Genomic DNA, 24582 nt, shown 5'->3' with positions numbered 1-24582 from the left:
ATAACCCAAAGGGAATCTGGGACAGAAAAAAAGGTTATTTATGTGTTCACAAAGTTAATTTTACAAATTGATAATGTGTTCTTTTATTATTGTCACACCTAATAATATAGAGTAACAGACTCATAAACACGCACATTTAGCACGCTATTAGTTTTTGTCATAATGAATTGAGTATTCCTAGAGAAAATCTGGGTCAGCTTATTGCAAGTGCTTCAGTCGCATATGTTTTCAAATTGCTGTAGATTGTGAGTGTTCACAGCTCATAAATCTCTGATCCGCTCCGCTTGTGTACAAGCGCCGGCCGCTCCGGTCGGTACGTTGCATTCCCGGAACCCAACACAGTCACCTGCTGCGACACCAACATGATAAATAAGACACACAATTAATTGCTTCCTACCACACCCGATACCACTAAATCACAACACATATTAAACTGTCGCCTTTTAATCGCTTTTATCATTCTCCTGACATTTTTTCCATAGATATAGCTGTTTCTAATAAAGCTGCCAGTTTGCATTGCGCGGCCCGTATCGAACTTATTTATGAAGTCTGGAGAAACAGATGAATGTACCACAGTCCACAGGCTAGGTGTGAGTCATGCTCTAAAATTTAGAGTTTAAAGCTCCCGCAGTAATGTTATTGTATTGTGCCGACCGTTTGCAACGCATAATTAATGTAAGACCGTTATTATAATTTACTCATACATTTTAGCTATGTTATTAACTCAAATAAAGCATTAATTTTAGTTCGCCCGCGAAATATGCTCAATAGGTCGACCGAGTTTACCTCACCTCCATAATATAGGAGACACTTATCATTTTACTCTAGTTTAGCTTACCGCTACAGTTGACAAATTGTTATATTTTTATCTGTTAATCTACGACCCAGTTATTTTAATATTAAGGTTAATAATATTTTGTTCTTCTCCTTATATGGACAATACCTTTCTCTAGTGTCGATTGATATATTTTACCCATATGTCATCACCACAGACAAATTTAAATTAGGAGAAAACTGGATCATGGAATTTTATATTCCCTATTAATATTCAAGAGAGTAAACACTGAAACCCATGCTCAAACAATTGCGACGGTTATTCGACCATAAAAGTATAATTTGGCTCGCTCTTATTCCACGTAGGTAAAGTGATCATGATATCAATTATAATATTTCTTGATAAAAACTCGTGCCTTGACATATCTTACAGGATAGATATCTTACAGGAATGCGATGCCCGTTTTTGTCTTACACGCGTATAATGGATTTTTAATGGTTAACATTCTTGGGAGGTAATCGAAACGCAAAAACTACTGGCATAATATCCCAGCAGATTCCAATGTAATAAATATGACATTTATACCTATAATTTTAGTAAACATTCTTACGTATTATTTTAAAAAGCTTTATTTTCTCCTTTGAAGTTACTACAATACTTATATCTGCAACTGCATCTCATATGAAAACTGATTAGTAATGCACCTGGTCACAAATTCTGCAACAATGACGCAACGTTACCAAAAACAAAACATGTGACATTATTTACCTAAAACGCATCAGCCATACAAATTCTGCTGCAAGACACAGAAGGACAAGTCAGTCATAAGTCACTGCGGTGCAATAAAAGTGCACTACGATGCTTAGAGTGAAATAAATTGTAACATATTGTGATTGCTCGGTTCACCTTGTGTTAGTTACGGTATTGCGTCCCATTTCCAACTGGGTGATTTATGTGCCCCACTCTCAAATACATAACATCACCAGGTGATTCGGGACAAACGGTGCACGACGTTTTCTAAACAAAGACAACTGTGTGATTAGGTGGGATGAAATAATCCATCGGCTATTTACTAAACATTTGCATGCGTCCAATTGAAAATATTATTCATGTAGTTCATTGGTATTAAATTGAAAAACAAATTAAATAACCGTTGCCTATAAAAACGAATGTTATTACAGCCAATGATAACTTCTTCCATTTTTTATATCTTCGACTAGTGAGGATCCACGAATGTTCTGTGCAAGTTTACGCAATTGTTTGATAATGCGTTTGGAATTCTGCGTGTATTTCAGTGACACAATTCACTTGAGAAACGATGTCGCGTTCAACATAGTGAACAGTCCGCTACACACGAGTGACGATAATTAACGCGACGACCACTCCACTCAACCTCGCCAACTCTGCCAAATCGATTGTTACACGTCTCTCGTTGCGACATACTTGCGAAACAATCAGCTTCCTTAAAATAGTAATATTTGAATATTTAAACGGGAATGCCTTATGAGGACATCACTAGCATTCCGGTATTGCATTATGATAATGTGCCATTTTCAATGTGCGCATCGGAGTCGTGCGCGCCGCAGCACGCGCCCTCTCTGGCGCCGCTTGCACGCTTGCAATACTAAACGGTACAAGAAACACCGGCCCTCCGTATACAATTTCCCACCTTACACTATGTAAATAAGATTAAATTTCGATAGCACCAATAATAAAGATAACACAACACGCAATCCTAATACTCTTCATGCCAATAGAGACAATAAAGCTCAAGTTGGGTCCATTGACTTAATAGGGAAATATGTTGATTATCATGGAATCATTACATTACGAGACACGAGAATGTAACTTTTATTAATATCACTGCTTTTTATTGTGCGATAGGTGTCGAAAGTGACAGTACAATGTGAACAGTAATCCATTACGTAGATGTTTATCAAAAATATTTGGAATTAAGTCACGCGTGTGGGATGTGAATTGGTGTTTTTATGGTAATGTTATGGCGGCAATAGAAACCTTCTCCCGACGCAGCGAAATCGACCAAACAATGTGTTGTTTCAAAACACCATTGTAAATTTTCCCATCACTGATTTTATTTTTATTATCCAATTTACACGTACCAAGTAATATTGTGTAATCAAATAAACAAGGAAGAACAAACAAAACTATGAAAGCTGGCTTGTTTCATCGGAATAATAACGGTCTTTATGATAGATCTAGGAAAAAACAACATAACAATGTTTTACATTTCACCTGTTTAGCAATGTTTACTAAACCTATATTGCTATTAGGAACAGCAACAGCTGTATATTACGCTGTGTGCGTAAATAAATAAATACGAATATGAGCACAATGGCCATAGGACCTAGTGGCCCAGTGCGTGCTGAAGACTTATGATGTAAACTGAACATTTTGTTCTATTTGGGAAATGAAGAACAGTTGGGGGGGGACAGATGGAACAACTTAAGCCGCAGGGTTTCTAGATTAATGCCGATACGAGTTTACTAGATTTTTTGCAGCCAGCGTGTTGAGAATTTCTGAGAATATTAGCATAAAACAGATATGCATGGACGTTCGCGCCCTCAGCCGTCATATAAGGCGCCATTTATCTCAGACAAGGTTGATACTCCGTCCAGTTTCCCCGGTGCCGTTATTACTACTAATAATATAATGTGCTGATAATGCGTTGATATACTAGGAATATTAGATGAAAATGCTTAAATTAACATACATAAATTTTATTAGAAGTTCTAAAAGTCCACATAAAATTGCAGACAATTTCCTAAAAATATGATGTCTTTATATTTTAATTACTTTGTGATTTGTTTCATAATACCAAGCACATAATTTTAAAAACACATTAGAATGAACCGTTAACGTGAAACTTATACTCTTAAAATCATTAACACCGTTTCTAGTACGTAGGAGGGTATTTATAGCTTACCTACTCGTAAAAGTGTTACTTATCTAAGGTAACTTTTCAACACCGAAAGTTTCTAGCTAGATTGCTATCAACAAAATAATTTTCTAAATTCCCCATTGACTTGTAATTAAATTCCCGTCACATAACACTTTACCGTTCCGTTATCCCAAGGTGTCTTCTTGCATAATTTAAACATATCACAAATAAGTAGTTGTACATCCGCAATTACCGGTTCTATCTTTCACGTTGGTTCCTGACAGGCACTGAAAAGAGGCGCATTTATCACTACGCTGAGCCTTCTATTGATGTACAAGACGGACGATGAATACTACGTAATTTAAATCCCTCTGTTGAAATGTTGTGGGTGGTTTGCCATCAATCCTGTGGGAACTGCAGCCGAGTGTTAATTATAAAACATTTATCCTGCCTTCTAGTTACCGTTTCTGCGATTGTTTGAACACGACTCGTCTCGAGTGTGGGTGTCTGCACCGCTTTGGTATTCTTGGACGCAATTGTTCGGACTCATCTGGTCGGGATGAGTTTTGTATCTTGTTTTACTACCGCACTGCTGTTCAGAATATTGGGCAATTGAAACCAAATGCGCCTTGGGAAATTTTATTGAATAAACAAATGTTATTTGTTACTACATCTGTGTTATCGGTTTTTCCTGAGGACCGATCACTAGTTTTAACGCTGCGTATAAGAAATGTCATTATATGTGATGGAGCTTTTTTGTTGTAATAGGTAATTGGAACGTCCATTACAGGAGCTCAAAGTTTAACTGAAAATATAATACAACAAAGTAACCTACAATCGCATTGTAAGGCTTCCGAAAACATTGTGTACATTGTTAATTCTAACAACGAATACAAAGTCATCAACAGCTGATGTTGCCACAATATAATTTTACTGCGAAGCCCTAAAAATATCTACAATGTATAAAAAGATCATGGCTACTGAGTATCTTGTAACATATTGAGCCTGTTCCATCTCAACATCAATTTATTCGCTATAAAAATTATAATTAAGCGTAATTTTTCCATGTATCGGCGTGTTACACGGCGCGGGTTTCGCTTCAATGCAAGAATCATGTTTTATAGAAAAGTGGATCTTTATTGAGCGGTGAAAGGCGTCAGCGTACTGGTAAGTTACCATTATAGCTGTCTCGGCGGCTGGTCGGGGACATTTGTTTAAATTTATGCTTGTTAAGGCGAGGTAAGCGAAGGCAGGGCCGCTACACGACAACACCGCGACGATAAGCTAATCATTCGTTAGCATGCTTGTACACTTGTGCTGCTAACTTATTTCGACGGCACTGATTTTGTATTCGGATCGCATGTTGCCAGTCAATTAAGGTTTGATGCGAATAGAATGAATGCAGTTTTAGTATTTAGAGTTCCTTCTTTATATAGGAGATATATTTTCTACGGTTTCTTGGCCGTACCAAAAGTAGAAAAATCTGTCATGAAATGTTTTTAAGTAAAACATCAGAATTTTCAGCTCATAAAATCATTGATTAAAAATGTGCCTTCTGTCTTTTCCTTCAATATTCATTTATCTTCGGTTTACAAAATATTGTGAACGGAACACTTCTTAATAAGCAAACTCGCGTTCAAAAATTTTGGTAACAAACATATTCGATTGGAGCGTATCAACTAGATTATCTTGGTATTACAGTTGCTATACATGACATCTCGATGACCTACTCCAATTTCTATGGAAGAATATATTTTCCTTGAAAATTGTGATAAACATGTTGATATTTCCCAGTGTAGGTAATATATTATGATTAGGCATTATCGTAATAATCATGAAGGCTACTATGGTAAGGTATGCGCAAATTCAAAGATATTTATTTTTCGAATTAATTTGGCTAATCTTAAAAATATCAGCGGGGGACTTGAGGATTACATATCCACTTCTGATTATGATATCACCCTCTCGCATGCTACATAATCCTATTAATAAATACCTGCCTCTACATAATCTCACGTGCGACATCGGGAGACTAAATAAATACCTATGTAGAAGGTAGCTAAATACTTGTAGGTAGGTACACAACTAATGACAACGTACTTATAATTCTAATGAAGATATCAAATGGCGCAGGTGTTGATCTCGATGCGGTTTCAAGTAGCATTACAACATAAGATAACTAACCTAACATAAACAAAACATTGGATGTATGTATTATATAACTTCTTCATCTTCCTGTATTACGAGTATACAAAAAGTAATTCCCACACTGATTGAAAGGTGAAGGAAAACATCTCGAGGAAACCTGGACTATAATGTCTGAAATCACCAACCCTCATTGAGCAAGCGTGGCAATCCTTCTCCGTGTGAGAGGAGGCCTGAGCTCAGCTGTGGGCCGATAAAAAAGCTGTTATGTCGTCGAATTCCCATATGCCAAAACACATGGGGTACCTGTACTTCTTTTTTACGTAGATATAAGTAGATATCTAATCTATGACAGGGAATGAAATCTAAATATATGGCCAACTTATCATCTAGCATAAGTTGTAAAAGTCAACGGAGGTGAGAGGTTAACTTTAAGATAACCGATGGGCGTGCAACCTGGGCCTGCATAGTTAATTTTTATCTTGTTTTATATGCCATGGGAGACACAAGAAAAATGTGTGAATTCCCATAAGAAAAGCTTTAGCATCATATTCGTTTAATCTCGAAATTAGACACAAACATATTGACGCTACTACTTACTTCAAAAATATACAATTTCTGACCACGTTTCACGGCATCCTTGATGACTGAATCATGATGCCACTTTGCTATTACTTATGCGAAAAAATATTGCAGTCTTCCTTACCTACAGAGAAGAGTTCTTTATGGTACCACAAAATATGACCATAAGGGCCATCTTACCAGCGGCGTTACTCGAGGTCTATGAATATAAAACACAGCATATCTGAAAAAAAGTAAAAAAGCACATTTATAATGTAAATATTATAAATTATGTACAGCCTCATTAAAATGTATCTGTCATTTATTTCTGCAGTTATTTTAAAACAGCTTAGAACAAGTTTGAGTCGTACATATCGTGAATAAATTTCTCTAATACATTGTAAGAATGCAATGCAGATGCAACGAACGCCTATCTATGTGCATATCTATAGGAAGTCGTGTATTTTAACTATAATGAATGTATTTACTGTAACACTCGGTAATAGAATGATAAGAGTATTCATAGTAACTTGAGAGAATATTGTAGCATCCACTTTGTTTATTGACTTCTTTGGACAATATATTAATGCATTTAAAACTCAACCTATCTTTTGCGAACGTATTTTATTCGTGCAAAAAAATACTAGTGTAAAACTGTAGAGTTTTATATAATTGGCAATGATTTGATTAGTAAAATCGAGAAAACTATGTGACTATTGGTCTAAACATTTCTAAATAATATTGAAATATTGGCTCGATTTTTTACCCTTTTATAATTAACCCTATGACCAACAGCGCACCAATTAATCAACACTCTTAAATGTGGACTAACCCTTATAAGCCGCTAACTACACAATCTCATGTAGGTATGCGTAACTATATTGGCTTAACATTTGCAAGTAAATGTACCCCGAGCAATAAAACCGACTATACGTTGTTGATCCCTGATTTTCCTTTCAACGGGCGTGGTGTTGATATGAAGCCGTTTCAATATGTCTAATAGACCTGTTACCACTTATCAGTAAAAATACGATATGTGGAAGTGAAATTGTAAATATTCTATAAGTACTTCCCTTCGATAATGTCACTTGCTACCGTACTCAGGTATGTTAAATGATAGTTGCTTATTAAATTCAATATATGCAGGGATCATTACTATTCCATACTTCTTTTAATTTAGCTCTTTTAAGACGGACTTCCAGCATATTTAAAAAGGGAAGCAAGGCTGTAAGTCTTGTTTCTGTGTATGAGGGTTGTTAAATATTTTTCATAACAATTTTAGGTTTGAAAAATGAAAATCAAAATAAACATTAATATTTTTTTATTGAATTTGTATTGATAAATATAAGATCATTTGTTCGTCAAAATGGCACATTATTATATAACAACAATAGATAACTATGATTAAGGCATCAAATAGTTCAAATATATATTAAATGTAGGACAGTCTTATTTCTATTAGGTACTATGCATCGAAGTAGACAGTGCAATTTAATATCAATGGAACGAATAATAAGATATTACATACTTAACCAGACAAACCTTCCAAATTACATTGTAGGGGAAAAAGTTAAGTGCAAGAAACTTTCAATCAAACGTTACCAAACATCAAAGAAATGATAATGACCATTAAGATTTTAATCAACAAACACTTTTACATAAGTACTTGAGCTAAGCCTCTTAATATTAAGTACAAATCTTAACATTTCATGTAACTTTATGCAACTTCAAAACCACTTAACTAAATTGCAAAATTCAAATTTTATATCGAAACTTTAGAAGAAATGTCTTTTCAATCCATTAAGTAAGTACACCATATTTCAGTCAGATTCTTATCTACAGTTACAACATCATAATTTATAATACACACATATTGCTTGATATTCATGGGAATTTATAATACAATGATTGAATAAATAGAACTTCGCGTAGCTCTAATGAATATATTTAAAGGCCACTTTACAGTCTACTAAAAGGGTACAAACACGATCTTACGTTTACTGCTATAAACATAACTTCCGTGCACACTATTACATACTTTATTAAGGAGATAACCCATTCAATATATTACAGTTATATGAATTACGTAGGTATAATAAAACGTCGGCACACTGTGCATTACGAGTAAACAGGCTACAGAGGGGCCATATTTCCACGTATCAATTCCTAGTGTCAATCTTTATGTGTTCTCATCTTTGCAGCCATCGTAAATCCACCTTAGCTCCGTCGCAGGCCCGGCAGACAAATCCCTTCGATCCGTATCGACAGAGATAACAAAGCTTTCTGTGGGAGCACAGAAATAAAAACAAAACTCCTGTCACGGAGTAAACAAGATCCAGTAGTGGCGGGGCCGACAGATCATATGCTGAGTGATGGTCGTTTCTTCCTTACGCTTTTGTTGCTCAAGCCCAGGATGCTGCCGATTACCTGTGTACAAATTATCATTGTGCTTGATTATTTCGTTTTCTTTACTGAAATACTGAAATTCCATCTTTTAGGTAAAGTTTTGATTCGATTTTACTATTGATCAAGTTAGGTTACATGAAACAAAACTTTAGATTGAACTGGATCATACCAAAATGTATATTTAGACTCCGTTACATGAAGTAGAAACTCACCTTAGACACAGAATATGCGGCGAGCTTGCGTCTGGGCGCTGGCAGCAAGAGCGCGAGCGCGCGCGCCTCGCGCAGCAGCGCGTGGAAGGCGAGCGCGGCGCCCGCGCACGACTCCGCCGCCGACACCTCGTAGAACTGGCAGCCGAACCGCAGCGACAACTCCTGACCCTCCTCCGCTTTGACAACTCTGATGTAAAACAACCACTTATCAATATTCTACTGGTACTGTAAACCACTGTTATTACAACCAATTTTATGAAAATATGGAAAATGTCAAGCGCTTATTAATTTACATAATACATGCAAGGATTTAAGAGCAACTCGCGTAATTTATGTGACCTTCTTAACCTTTATAATGAACTGACCTACTCTAACAGACTTAAGTAGATAGGCTGTCTGAATTCATAAACCTTTGGCAAAATGCTGTGTATGTATGTAACTTTTATTATGCAAACCTGGCATGTTCCAAGTCGCGCTTGTTGCCGAGCAGGGTGACGGCGGTGCAGCCGGGCAGGCGGGTTCTTTCTAGAAGTGCGAGCAGCTCTGCAGCAGCCAAGAACGACCGTCGGTCACACACAGAGTATACCACTGCAAACGCATCGCCCCAGCGCAGATGCTCCGCCAAACATCCACGTTTCTAAGCAAAATATTATGAGTAATTAATACCTAGAACACTCCAGCAATCTATCATTATTTGTTTTCGTGAGATCCTCATGCGACTATCTTTAATCAATATCGATTACTCATCAACGGTTCTTATCATTCTGAGACACGCTCGACAACTTATCAGAAATAGAATTATTAACAAATAAAATAAAGTGTTTGTAAAACGATTTTATAATATGAAATGTAGAAAGTGTCGATATAAATAAGTGGTAAATACAGTCGAGGTGTGTATTCTATTGGCGATGATATCAGCAGAGATAAAACACTTACGGCGCAACCGCACGTATCTAAGACCTCCACTTCAGACGTGGCGCCGTCGAACGCCACCCGATGTTGATACAGGAAATCTGAAACAAAATCTTTATTTGACTTTGCACAACAATCAACACTCGACCCGTTCTCAATATCGACCTCGTAATGCATTGACTTTCTGAAAGATGCTATCAGTCACTCAGATCTAGGTTACAACCAATAACGCACTCGCTTGATACGCCAAATGAGTTATTAAGTGTCACTGATATAGGCACAAAAATGTGTAATAAATCAATCGATTGGGATTTTGGGAACGCAGATTTAGGTGACGATAATTCATGAATAATGTTAACTCTGAAGGGTATGAACTAAACTTGTTAATTCGAAAATTCTGTAAAAAGGAAATTGCTCAAAACTTTTCTATTCTCGCAAGATTAATATTTTTGTTAAATAACGTAACATGCTCCAAAGGTCGACGGCCTGTGGGCCGGCGCCGGCGTCGCTCAGCCTTGGCACTCCGGCGCTGCATCTTGCCAATATCGCAAATAAACCGTCCATTGGCACTCAATGCGAGGCATTTGTGAGTGCCCTCTGTAAGGGCTCATGTTCATTGGTATTTCTGTCTCGCGTACAACTCCGACTCTTCGCATAGGTATCATCTAGGTGATCACTAGGAGGAGTGCCAGTGAAAATAACTATTTCTACTGTTATATTGACCTTAACACACAATAGGGTTTATCTGATAGAAACTTTATTTATGCCAAGCCTGTATGTGATGTTAAAAAATTGCATTGAGATTGATTAAACTTGTTTAGCATGGATGAATATAGCATCTTTTATCGTAGTCATGAATTAGGAAAAAGCCCCGACGAAATTGCTGTAAACATATCAAGAGATTCTGCTACGAATTTATATAAACAAGCCTCATTCACAAAGTATCGGTTACTAAATATACTCACCGCCAGTGGAGCTGTACTCGCCGATGTATCTCTTCGTTAAATACCTCACCACCACGGCTGAAACAAAACAAACACATTGAAACAATTGCGCAACATCACACCTTATCGATAAACTAAAGAACGTGTTTTTGATTACACTTTTAGTTCAATCTTTATCTAACAAGATAAAACACATAGATTAATTGAAATACAAGTTGGTAACAGAGAAAGCAGCAATTAGCAGCCACTAGGTAAGGTGTTACAAAATTTGTGCCCCTCAATGAATTTATAACTACAAGCTTCAATTAGAGGGAAAGTAGACAAAGGGCTAAAGGTGTAGTAAAGTTATTGGTCAACTACCTCACCAATTAACACTAAAGACGAGATACACAGTTGGTTTGTATTCACAATCAGTGTTTTATGGAGATTCTTATTTAAATGAATTTAATTACTGGTTTATTGTGTAGTGGTAATTGTAACGCTTAGGCCCTTTATTGCCTCTATTACATATCACAAAGGTATAATTTATTTACAAGCTATAATCACTAGTTTCCATTCTACTAAACCACGTATATTTGGCGGCGTTTGTTTCAACCACTATCAGAATATAACAAAGTGAAGCATTGTAGGAAAGTAAGTCTTTTTAGACGTAAATAAATTGTTATATCAAAGACAAAACGGTCAATCTATTCTGTCTTAAAAAAAGATGTCTTGATTTCGACTCGGCCGGGAATACAGCTTGCCTTTGAATCTATTCTATACATGGCCAATAACACATAGAATAATATTATTATATTCTTAATTTAAAATCTAGCCAAGTCCCGCTCCACATACGCTGCACATGAGTTGTGTAAATGTGTATCGAAGCCGTTGGCGCAATGAAACATGATAAACTGCCGTGTAACTCTAAACGAATAAATATAACACGTTCCAACGTATAGTATTACGTTAGTAAAATTCTTTTATTGTGCAGCCTACATACTTATTAATCGAGTTATTTTCATTGCCTTAATTTTTTATTGTTGTTAATAGATCATGTGTCATCGATGAGTTTAAAAAAAATTAAAAAGAAGACCTTGTTTGTAAACGGATTGATCTGAAAGCTTTCTTGCCGATCATAAGAAAAAGTGAAACCACCTAGAGAATAATTCTAAATATCTTACGTTGAAATTACAAAATTTTCCTGATATTTTCCTGAAGCAATAAAACCACTGTCCTAAAAACTCGGCTTTCAATGTTGATAAATACTCGCAGTAGTAGCAACAAAACAAACAAGTTACTTCACTTCCTCGTGTTCTATTGACGCGGGAGGAACGCGGAGCTATATCCAGACTAGGCTAACCGACCCACTGTTTCTTTCCGAACAACACACCTAGTAATACCATAAATCCTAATTGCACATAACAACTATCAAGCTGTTACTCCGCCTACAAAAACTACAACTAACCTATATATCTCCCTAGTTGACTCACACCATGTTTAAATTACAGAAATCTTATCGAAGCAATAGGTCGAACAAATATTTATAACCTGGTAGAACTATAGACACCAATATTAAGATACTCAAGATGAAATACTAGCCGGTATAAACTGCTGGTCTGCCGATAGTAAATATCCCGTTTAGACCTGAATTTATCAATCAATAAGCAGTCCGACATCAAATAGCAGATCGATCATGATCTTTGATTAGAATCGGTTCCGAGACATCGCTCCAGTGTATATCATAAACCGTAAAATGGATTATAAACTGTCACATCTCATCAGCATGGCGGTTTATTGAGATTTGATTCTCCGTCAAATGTCAAGAGTTAGCGGAAAAACTATAAACATGTCATGTCAACGGATTTATTATTTAGCTTCTGCTGCACATGTGGTTTTAATGTCAGTAAATGTGTAGGTACTTGTTTTATGTTTGTTCCGTCAAGCATGTCGGGTCAGGAGCGAGAGGCGGTGTGATGAGTGCCCAGATTCAATGAACCAGCTCAAAACAATCGATGTATGTTAATTGCGATTTCACGGCTATCTATCGAGGTTGTCGAACTTTCCTTTTATGTGTTCTCTCCTGGCTGAGCATCCTTTATTAGTTTAATATAAATATTTTGCTCGTTTTATTGGCTGTTAGCCTGAGCTACTCGTGTTCTTTTAATAACAACAATATTTTTATTTACCAAGCGATCAAATTAATGATATGCAAATATTATTAAAAATCTGTTAAAATTTTCAGCATGTCGATGACCGATTCAAGTATTTGCTACCAAGAGATTGCAGTAATGAAAACTACTCCATAACTTCATTAACAAAACTGGCCCTCTTACTGTAAAGCGTACACAGACAAGTACTGCAGAATCTGAAAACCCTTATCAATTCGTGCAAAATAAACATGCAGCTTGAGTCTTACCAATTATACTAACGAGTACTTTCACTTGAACACTGATAGCTAGGCAGTTCAAGGTGATCCACAGCCACATTACTCTGCACAGATAGCGTCTCATACCATAAATCTAGGTTAAATTTGTAACAAGACAGAACGGTCTTCAATTCGCAATGGCCGAATGCGTCCGAAGTAGGCATTCAATTCCCTACAACAATACGGTGAGCGATGCACCAACTACTGGTTTGAAATTGGAACTGCATACATGGCGAGGCTTATTAAGATCTTGACCGTGAAGCGTTCACGGCTTTCGCATGAATATTACTTTTATATTCATTTTCAGAATAAATTGGTGTGCGGTAACGAGACCTGTAACGGGACTCGGGGGAAACGGGGAATACGGTAGCGCTAAATGTTAATTAAGAGCATCGCCGAGGTGATCACAGCCGCGATCCCGGTATGTACGCCACGCTACTGTAATTGAACGGCACACAGTTTCATTTACATTTTTACGTTCAGTTTATTTCCTTAAACGCCACTTAATTAAAGTACTTACGTGTCTTTCTTCCGTCCTATATGCAATATAACTTTATTGAGGACTATAAAATAAAAAAAATAAACAACCAATTATTTTTAAGTGCGTTTATCTTCTGCAGGTAGTATTACAAAGCTTTCTCTCGTAATCTAAGTTTGTTAAAATATCGACATGCTAATTAGAGTTTCACCACAGTTATTTTTGACAGGTGACAATGATGAGCTCGCTTGACCTGGAAGTCTAGAAAATATTGACCTCATAATTCAGTTCAAATAAAGGTCTAAAGGTGGCGACTGGCATGTTTGTAGCCAATCTTCAACAAACAGATATTGACAGTTAAACAAATTGAGGAGCTCGAAACATGTGTGCAAACATCAATTATGAATCAATGAACAAATATAAAAGTTAGAGAGTAAATAGCGAAAGTAATTTGCAAACAGATGAATCAATAGTTCTTTTTCGATAAATTGAAAAAAAACCACCTGAAGAAATTAACAGTATCATTTGAATTAAATACGTGCAAAATACAATCCTACTTTTTTCAACTTCACAATCGTGCTTCTGCGCTTACGCATACAAACAATAGACAGTACAGAGCATCAGATATTTTTTCTCCACTATAAATAAGCTCTAACTGTGCGAATTCTATTTGGAACGCTGACTGAGCGATCGAATATTCGGTCGGCAGTGTATAATTATGTCGTATCGTGAGTGGACCGTAAAACGAAATATGTAGAAGGTTCGATACATTCCACGCGACGTTAGAAGAAAGATTTTCGAGAAAATTTCAGAAATTGAAAAGAAAATTGGGAAGTTAATTTAACTTTCTTTGTCTGTTTGATTGTTTGTTAATTTTAAATTGACCTGGAATTGTAGACATATTAAATACCATAGAGAAACCTACTGATAGATACTAAATTTCACTCTGTTCAGAATTGGGAAAAAAATCTGATTGTGTTAAAAATTTTCCATGTCATTCTCTGGCGATTCCATCACTGTTTTAAAGTTGATTTTCTGTGATTTCGCATTTAATATCGGAGTGAGTGTGCGTGGTGCGTGCCGCGGGTGTCCCGGCAGACGTCTGACCGGGTGACTCACTGCGCGCCGAGGCATGCGGTTGAGCTGCGCCCGCGCCGCTATTAATACTACTGCAGTTGACATTTACTCGCTCTCGATCTATGATCCCGAAATGCAATAAGAGTTTTATGTCATCGGTAATGTTGCATATGATGTGCGGTTCACGGTGACTAATTTCGATGTAAATATTTGTATCGTACTCTACTCCTAGCTTGTTGGTTCCATTTTGAACCAACAAGCTAGAATATAGATAGATTGAGAATCTGTCACTCGGTCGTACAATCTATTTGTTCCAATATCTATATATGTCTACATAATATACATCTAAATTGCTTACAGTAAGTTTTCAGTATTAGAAAATCTTTCTAGTTTTTAACAGTTATGGCTATAATCATAGATCCGCGATATAACAAGAAAACTTCATAACCATGCCTTCCTAATGAGCTTCAAGTCTTTGATACCTGATTGAAGCAATAATACTCATAGAACTTCAAACATGCTCATATCACGGACATCACCTGAAGACAATTTATTTCAAAGAGCGGAGTTAATATAGCTATATTGCTGCAGTAACCAGATAGGTAGGTACTTATAGTGGTAATGGTGAATTCTTGGCAGTCAGAACCTAACTGCCGATGGTTATAAGTAACGGTTTTACAGGGACTCGTGGCTGAGATTTGTTATTAGCTCGTGTATGTCCATTGATATATATCCTATATAGTCTAGATAGTCCTTCTTCTATTTCGTTATGTTTGTAATCATTTATCAAGGCCAACTTTGTTATGAAGATTGCCTAGTTCATCATTAAATAACTCTATGATAGTTAAAATTAGCCGTCTAACAATTCTTCTCTTGGTCCAATTCAACCATGAACAGTCCGTAATCATTACAGAAATTAAATAAATGCTCTTACGATTTTTTAAAACACTCACCATTTTTCAAAGCAATAACAAAAATACCCCGTAGATAGCTATGTAGTTGCATCATGCAAGAGTACCCAACGCTCGTAAAGCTGCGTCTACATTAATTATAATTACAAAAATACTTATAATTACTACGCTGCTGTTGGCAAGCCACTTGGTACGCAAGTGTGTTGAGAGCCTAAGAGTAAACTTAACTTAATCACATAATCAAGATGTGGCCACTTAAGATTGATTGTTCGTTGCTTTCTGTTGCGTAATGCAAGCTTCACTTATAACTCAAACATTTATCAGAAGACTCGAAAATCATGGGAGAATGTTTTTGTAGGTACTTGGGTACCTACTGCGCAGCTACTTGGGCTGCCTACCAATTGGTGTGAAATCGGTAATCATCTGTCAAGTTTTTCGTTGTTTCTCGGAAGGTTTCCCATGGCTTTGTAATTGTTTAACATATTGCTTAATCGCAGATATTAAGATATAAGAAGTTGTGTGTCTCCAAGTAAGTATATACCTAAGTTACCAAAATTGTTGTAGGTGCAATTTTTCTTGTCAAAATGTGTGCATACAATAAATAAGCTTGGATTTTTGGACGATCTGAAGATCGAGCTCGGTGATATACTTGGTAAGATGATTTACATTTATTTGACATGTTAAGAATTGAATAAACATTCACAGGAATATGTTTACCCTTGAATTTGATTAACAAAGCAATCAAATTTTGTAGTTCGTGGTTTGCCACGTGAACTGAGTTTGGCACCTCTGAATCAAGCGGTAAAGTAAACAAACATTTCGAATACCGAATTTAATCAATCGGTATAATGAACACGAATTCAATTTGAACTAAGTATATGGTGTATAAATACCTTAATGTTAATCTAGTACGAGTTCACTCAAGAGCATTTAATTTTGATCCGTTACATACGCCTAAGTAACATTCCTTCAAATTAATCATTATGATGCTTCAATAAAGCATCGGCAAATTATTGCATTGAAAATCACGAGTGTGTATTTATTATTTTGCACATAAAAAACACGACACTCACCTTAGCAATATTGATACGCATATTAGTAAATCTGCCCCGGTTTTTACTCCTTAGCTAAGAACGTAGAACACCCGCGCACCAACTATCGGTATAATTAATTACTATTATCGCTGTTACATTTGTGATTGAGTTACCAAATAAAAGAAACGTGATCGCTGACGGTACAACCCGACTACATGTGTCAATACATGTTTCAGGTATTACGATTAGTGGTTTCAATTTGCATATTGATTAAATGTTCCTATGTAGTTCAGTATTGCGAAAGCTTGAGAGAAATTGAGCCGTATTGCGTAGTACCAAGTTAAGGATTACTGTGTCGATTTTGTTTGTACTTAAAATATTTTTTAACGGCTTGTTATTCAATATCAGTAATTTTTGTGATAAGTGAATGTCGATCAAGATACATAACTGTTTTTCTGTTGTTATGCCGATATATGCTTATCTATAAGAATAACTAAAGATCTTATTAAATCAAACCTGCTGAACTATTTTCTGAAATTAAAAGATAACACGGCTAGACAAAATCCGGGTAGAAATAATGTAATACATTATTCAGTCTGTGCAAACACTGCACCTATTCCTGTTCTACACAAGCTTTATTTACAAACACTTCAATTGAATTTATCGATAAAAATCTTTAAATAGCGAACATCAAAATCTGTTTTCGTAGCCTATTAAAATTCTAGAGCTCGTAACATTGCTCAATGGGCACGTTAACAGTTCTTACCTAATCGTTCTATAATTGTTATGTTAATATATTGAGTGTTTCCGAAAAACGACATCCGACGACGGCTCTATAAATCAATTTCACCGGTGTTAGCTTTCGCTAAGTTATTGTTTATACTTTCTATTGCATAGCTAACACGTCTGTTTCTATGTGGGTATATCAAATGGTAGCTTTGATAGTTTCCTAACCGTTATTAATTGGCGATTAGTGACGTTTGAATGTTCAATGACTCATTAATAGTCTACGCATGATTTATCTGTCGTCGCTTGGAGACTGAAGTGTTCAATTTGTTTGGAAGTATTCGAGTCCGTTAGATGTAACACGTGTCAATGTGTTGAATAAACCTCGGTGTGATATTGAAATCAAAAGTGTTATAGAAATTGTGTTGCGTAACTGTCTTACTTGTTTAATGATGTGTTGCATGGCGTGTAATGCTTCTGCGGTTTTGAATATGGAATTGTGTTTATGGTTATTTGATTTAGCGAATTGAACCTCTATTCTCTTCAAGGAGATTTTTTATATATCTTTTGCAGACTGTTGTTGTGCGCGGTTGTTGTATGCCAAATTAAGCCTAATTAATTGAATAAATTAATAAATTATTTTAGACAACATTCACATGGTTTTTTAAATGACATTCCTGAAAGTTAACGCCAACACTCAAATTACTATGGTAAGTACGTTTATTTGGTTTAAAACAAATTTTATTGCCACTAAAAGTGTTGCCAGACGGCCAATGATCATGATCATAATAAATAAAACGTTAAATGGCTCATTCCACCAAAGTATCTCATAGACTCACTAGCTTCCATGACCTTTGTCTATGTAAAAGTGACTTTTCAGCTACGATTCGGTCATAAGCGCTCTTCGCAAAGTATGCAAATATTAGCTTATGAATAGTCGAGTTATAGCATAAATATAGCCTAATATAACTAATTGTCAACTGTTTTTTATTTAACCTATCAGTCTTCTTATTCTTCCTCCTGCCCTGTTCCCTATCATGTTGAACCAATCAGACTGATGCAATAAGAAATGAACCCAATATTTTATCAATTCACGATTTCAGTATGCCCTTCACTTGTATGTGCATTACTGTTTTAACTACATACCTACATACATACTTACACATTTATTGTAAAACATTACCCATCCTCACTGGGTATTTATGACCGCTCCTCCCCTCGTTGTTCGACTCGAACAAAGATACCAAAGACGTGACGAATATTCAGACGGAAACTTGTAATTCTATTTTCATTTTACACATATCTATATTTATCTATACTAATATTATAAAGAGGAAAACTTTGTTTGTTTGTTTGTTTGGTTGTAATGGATAAACTCAAAAACTACTAGCCCGATTTTAAATATTCTTTCACCATTAGAAAGCTATTTTATCTACGAGTAACATAGGCTATATTTTATCCCGGTGGGGGCAGTAGCTCCCACGGGACGCGGGTGAAACCGCGGGAAAACGGCTAGTCGCTATATATTTTATGTTTAAGTGCGGACGTGATTTGTTGGGCATTTTGTTACTAGGCATTTTATGTTTAGACTGAAGGAGTGATTTTATGGAAGAAACAGTGATCTTTCTCAGCTGTTTGAAATATTTTATTCAGTTTCAACTTAAATACTTTTAAATATAAAAATAAATCTTTCGAAGGGGACACAATATGTTGCTTCTCTGCAAAGTTATAAGAAAGGTGAAAATAAAAACTAACTTGGAAATTCAGGTCCATTTTTTCCTTAGTCAGAAGGCATTGAGTCCCGTCTACACACAAATTAGTTTGTACCTACTGCAACTCTCCAGGCGTCTAGAGAAGACCAAAATATCCAATTGTTGATATTTGTATAGTTTGGGAGCAATAGCCAAATTGGCAAAACATCTGAGCATCCATGTTTTTTTTGAGCTAATTCTTCATTTGTTTTTGACGCTATGCACATTATAACTACGACTTGTTGTTTGATTTAAACTTTGTTTATAGTGATCGTGCTCAAAAATAATACTTTTGCGTATTAAACCAAATTTTGGCGACAATATCTGAGTGATTCTATTTGCGTCCGTATATTCAAATATGCCATTTCGATGACGATTATTACGAGTACGATGTAATTTCCGCTGAACTTTTAGTAGTAGACTGTTTTGATACACTGACTAATGTGCTATGGAAGCTTTGCTGGAACTCATGCGTCGATCCCACGCTCCAATCATTATAATACTACTCAATTGTGACAATCTGTGACGTCACATATGAGTAAAATCTTAGACAGTGAGTCAACGTACTATTCATACAAACGCGAGTGTAGCCAGTGCAAAAATAGTATTGTTTTAAAAATAGAATTCAAAACAAAAATAAAATAGCCATGACGAATCAGTTTTTTTTTTGCAATGACGTTGCTCGCGGTTTTGCGGAGGCAGACAACCAGTTATCATCATCGCTCAAACGCCATTTCAACGTCATATTGAAGCTAAAACAATACACAAAACAATTTGTTTAAATCATGAGCTTACTATTCTTAAACTTCCCTCGTTAAAATTGTTTTCAGCCTATCAGCTAAATAAAAACAAATCTATATTTTAACCTACATTTAAAAAAAATAAAATTGCTTGCGTAGGATTCTTACTGTTTTGAACTTATTTAGAATCTAATTCGAGCTCGATAACAGCGCGTAGAAAACGTGCTTCAAAGAGAACGAATTGTTTACTTTACATTATTTATCGTTTACTAGGTAACGTAAGTTTTCGTTTACCATTTCAATAATATCCTGAAACCATCAGTTTTTTAGGCGCAGTTTCCTCTTGTGTAACTCGCAGGAAAAAGTGTGAATGGAACTCTAAAGTGGATTTTATAATAGAAAATTAAAGTTAAGAAGAAATAAACGTCTTTGCATTGACAGGTATTACTTAATGCACAATCTAACAATAACTTTCTCAAGTTAATCTCAGATCTCATAATCATAACTCGCACACAAAAGAAAATCTCTCTAAAAAAATGATCATAAAAACACACACAGTTGTCGTCGATAGCTACGTCAACTACAATCAAACTTCAGATCTCCAGACAAACATTCAACTGGCTACAACTCAACAAAACTACGTAAATATCTGTTCCTTTATACTCGTACACAACATACCAATCCCCGAAGATATTTGTCGTGTTCTAATATTATCTTCAACAAAGTCTAAAAGTAAATGTTGTGGTATTCGAGACTGTCTGGTCGGCCAGACTGTAGCCAGGTGTATAATGTAACGAATTGTTTCAATTAATTAACCCAACCTATTGTAATGTAGTACTGGACTAGCCATTCCCATATTGCGACACCAACATCGGCGTAGTTTATCAATTTATAATATTTGGACGATTTAACATACTTAGCTGTTAAATTCAGACAAAGTACTCTTTTGCAAATTTTGTCTGTTAGTATATTCATCATCATTTCATTGTGTTATTAATACATTATATTCTCTAAAGTTTTTTTTTCAAAATCATAAAAATCACGACCAGATGACGAAATGAAGGTTTCCATCGTTACTTATCCGTGAGCGGAAATTAAACTTTAAATTCGTCAAGTTAACACGAAAATACTTCGTTTGTAATCAGATTGTTCCCAGCCAGTGAATGTCTTGTGAGTCATAGCACCAAGTAAATCACATCAGCGCCGAAATGGAAATAAAAACATCATAATAATACTCCAACAATTAATCATCTCGCGAAATAGAGTTAACAAGGTTAATGGGCGTAGAAGCAACGACCAATCATAGCTAATTGTATCCTTGCAACTCCATAACCTGGGGCTTAAACATCCGGCGCTGAACACGTTTTAGGGCTTGAGCACACGATCGCCTTTGTCGACGATGAAGTCATTACCTTAATAAGATTAAGGCACAATTTGCACTGGCACCCCATATCTTTAGCTTATTTAATTATTTTCTAGACGCTGATGACAATCAGTTCATCTCGCAGAATCGTCATGATCATCTTAGGTGATTTGAATGCAAAGGAGCCCTTCACTTCGAGATATCTAAATGAATCGAAATAAAAATTCAAAGAGCGTACAATTTAGATAGCGAACGAAACATCTAGAACAAGATCTTGGTCTATCTTCAAAGTCTAGGCTGTGTCATTGACATTACAGAATTTAACAAACTTGTTCATAATAACATTTTATATAATAAGACTCATTACCTCGATATTATGGACTTAGCGAAGCCCTGATCGATATCAAGGATGAGCATACTTCACGGCCATGAAGCCATAATGTTCGTCTAGCTGTAAGATTATCCGTACTTCGCAACCAAAGCCTTATAATACTTACGTTGATTGCTATCTACTGTCATTGAACGCTAACTTTCAAACCACTCGCAACAGATAACATTTTCATAAACTATTCCCGGTTTTTTTTTCTTCCCAAAGTTACGTTAATAACCGTAGCTGATTACAAACGTATGAGGAATGCTATGGGACTCGTCTGCCAATTATGTGTTAGTCGACAGGGCAACTTTTCTTGTCATTCCCTTGACACATCTCATTAAAATATTTAACGTCAATCTCCGTGAGTCATCGCCAAAATTTGTCGGTACCCAATAAATGTTGAAATTCTTTCACGGAAAGCATGCTTATGTTATCATTATCAATATTACTCATATAAAAATTACCGTTGCAAGTTTCTTTGTGACGAACATTTCAGGTGCAACAGCCAGTAAATGTCAGATATCAGTCGTCTGTATCACAGTGTTGATAACCAGTGCGCATACTATGTCAACAGCCTAGTGGCCGATTCCATGGAACCGATCCAAGTACAAACAAAGATAATACTGTAGTGACAAGGATTCGCATAAACAGTTGCTATTGCTATTTTATTATTATGTACTTCCGTAATGTTTACGCATAACATGATACTTCTGTGAAATATTCGCTGATAAGATAAGAGCCTAATACGTATTTGCAAATGGCATTCCTTGCAGATACCTTTAATTAACATATAGAATTATACAGGTTTAGATAATGATGCGGAGAGTAGAGATGTTGTAAGGGTTTATCGTACCCAATCGATATCGATCTCAGATCCATCTATTCTGTCATCGTTGTCTGAAAACCTGATCATTCGAAATAAGGACGAGGTTAAAACAAGTGGATGCGACCAAAGAAGTCTAAACAATAATAATAATTAAAGTCTGAAAGTGATTGAATTTAGTAAGACCAAGGCGTTCCAAACTTAAGAAAAACTCGATAACTTCTCTACACATTGAAAGTTTATCCGCACTAAGCCATAGTCTGACATGTATGTCCGGCTGAAAGTGTTAAGGGACTTGCGAAAGTTACACCTACACGTTAAATCGTAATAACATACCTAAGTCTTATATGTTGCTAAAAGGAGAAAGTTTACATTTTTAATTAATATGTCTACACATGCCCTGATGTATGCAAAACCACAGTTCAGTCATAAAATCATTACAATCTTGCCTAATAAAAATTACATAATATACATTTCACCTGTTCTGATTGGTGCCGTAATGTAATTTAATCCTAAAGCAATTAAAGAAGATCACACCAGTCGGCAAAATGGAAGGCATCAATGAGTTACATATGTTTATAAGTAATCTATAGTGTGGCCTATAATTAATTTAATAATCCTCAGAACTACCTCAGGGCATTCAAAACAAAATAAAAACTTTTCTCGGGCTATTAGACATAATTGATTTCGGCGCTCGATAAAAAAGGAAAAAAGCCATAATTATCGACAAGTCGTTAAAGCCGATTTAACTCAAGCTTGAAGTATACTCGGGTAGGAAATCTAAGCATACAGACCGCATAAATCACCTGCTAATAACAATTTTAATGTTTTCCTGAGGTTATTCTTACCGGACTTGCCGCAGCGCGCGCTCCCCAGCACCACAACTCTTATTCGATTAACTGTCATCTTCATTAGTCCGTTTATTAAGTCACTGCACTCAATCAAAATGTTTGTGCATTTAAAATCTACTGCAAATCGGGTTCGTATCTACAGAACGCTTGAAACAAGATCGCGTTGGCGGCAATATCAGCTGTTATACAAAGATGGCGGACGCACGCGCGCACAACGCACCTGCTAGCGAGCGACTGCCGTCAAACGAAATTGGCGCAAGGCGCATTCAGGCACGTCTATTACTACAGTGAGGAGTGAGAGACATTTGAATACACTCATTTGTCTTTTACTGTTTTTTTCTGTTGCAGTTCAGTGGGTGCATTGATTAGAAACACATTTGGAAATTTCTCCCAGTGCTCTATTCCCCATTCTCCTATAGCTGCCATAGTAAATGCCTACGCAGCTGCCATGTACTCAAAACGTCAGTCAGCATTTTTGAGGTTGCAGGACAAAAACATCAATTAATTTTTAATTATCTCCATGATATGATGTTGCACATTTTCTATTGTAGACAGCGATCAAAATGTTTTGATAGAGATGTAGATCAAGCGATGTTATTTCATTATTGATGCTAGACTTTGTCTAGACAATGAAGTAGCTGTACCACATAGTCGTAGTCAAGAACTTTGGTTTGCGTTCAAGATCGAAAGTTACCACACGTTAGCAACAATTAGAGTAATGAGGCTAATGTGATTATCCGTACATATTTTTTTGCGTGCATTTCTAGCACAACATCCAATAATAACGTTGAAGTTTGTACAAAAAACTTTGAGAAGCGTTTAATGATCTTGAGTGAGACGTTTGACAAACGGACAGTAATCTTGCGAGTCGCCAATTTGTTGTGTATAATAGACGTAGGGTGTATGTCGCGGTACTATCAGTAAATATTACGGTTAGGAGAGCAGACTGTGCGCTTAATCCGCGGAATGTATGCCAACAGCCAATACGCGCCGACATGTGATATGATATAATGTACAGTCCACGACTAAAGTGATACATAAAACCAGTAGCCCAGTAGCCGCTCGGCAAATTGTTTTACATTAACCTTGAAGCGTGTATAAGCAGCTCCATTTCACAAATTGAGATATCTGCTACCCTCTAGATAGCTTCTTAACTTATGGTGAACTGAAATGAGATTTTCCTGTTTAATAGCT

General features: G+C 36.1%; 1 protein-coding gene across 1 annotated transcript; it reads right to left on the bottom strand.

The window, feature by feature from the left end:
• Nucleotides 1-7684: 7684 nt before the first annotated feature.
• On the bottom strand, nucleotides 7685-23660 carry LOC124632070 (ras-related and estrogen-regulated growth inhibitor-like protein). Its single transcript, XM_047166729.1, has 6 exons — nucleotides 23386-23660; nucleotides 10876-10932; nucleotides 9935-10011; nucleotides 9454-9635; nucleotides 8999-9185; nucleotides 7685-8807 (listed from the first exon to the last, which is right to left on the bottom strand). Exons 1-6 carry the CDS (start codon nucleotides 23447-23449, stop codon nucleotides 8739-8741), a joined length of 636 nt encoding a protein of 211 aa, XP_047022685.1. The 5' UTR covers nucleotides 23450-23660; the 3' UTR covers nucleotides 7685-8738.
• Between the last annotated feature and the right edge of the window lie 922 nt (nucleotides 23661-24582).

The sequence above is a fragment of the Helicoverpa zea genome, chromosome 7 (assembly GCF_022581195.2).
Source record: "Helicoverpa zea isolate HzStark_Cry1AcR chromosome 7, ilHelZeax1.1, whole genome shotgun sequence".
NCBI classification, from domain to species: Eukaryota; Metazoa; Arthropoda; class Insecta; order Lepidoptera; family Noctuidae; genus Helicoverpa; species Helicoverpa zea.
Note: the sequence above shows the minus strand (reverse complement) of the source record. Positions and strands in the feature narration are given on the sequence as shown.

What these genes read in the sequence shown, in the direction of transcription:
- LOC124632070 (XM_047166729.1), bottom strand. Translation starts at nt 23,449, where the DNA reads ATGAAGATGACAGTTAATCGAATAAGAGTTGTGGTGCTGGGGAGCGCG. An exon ending in CGCGCGCTGCGGCAAGTCCG is followed by an intron (nt 10,933 to 23,385) that starts GTAAGAATAACC and finishes GTTTTGTTTCAG; the next exon opens with CCGTGGTGGTGAGGTATTTA. An exon ending in TAGATACGTGCGGTTGCGCC is followed by an intron (nt 9,636 to 9,934) that starts GTAAGTGTTTTA and finishes TATTTTGCTTAG; the next exon opens with AAACGTGGATGTTTGGCGGA.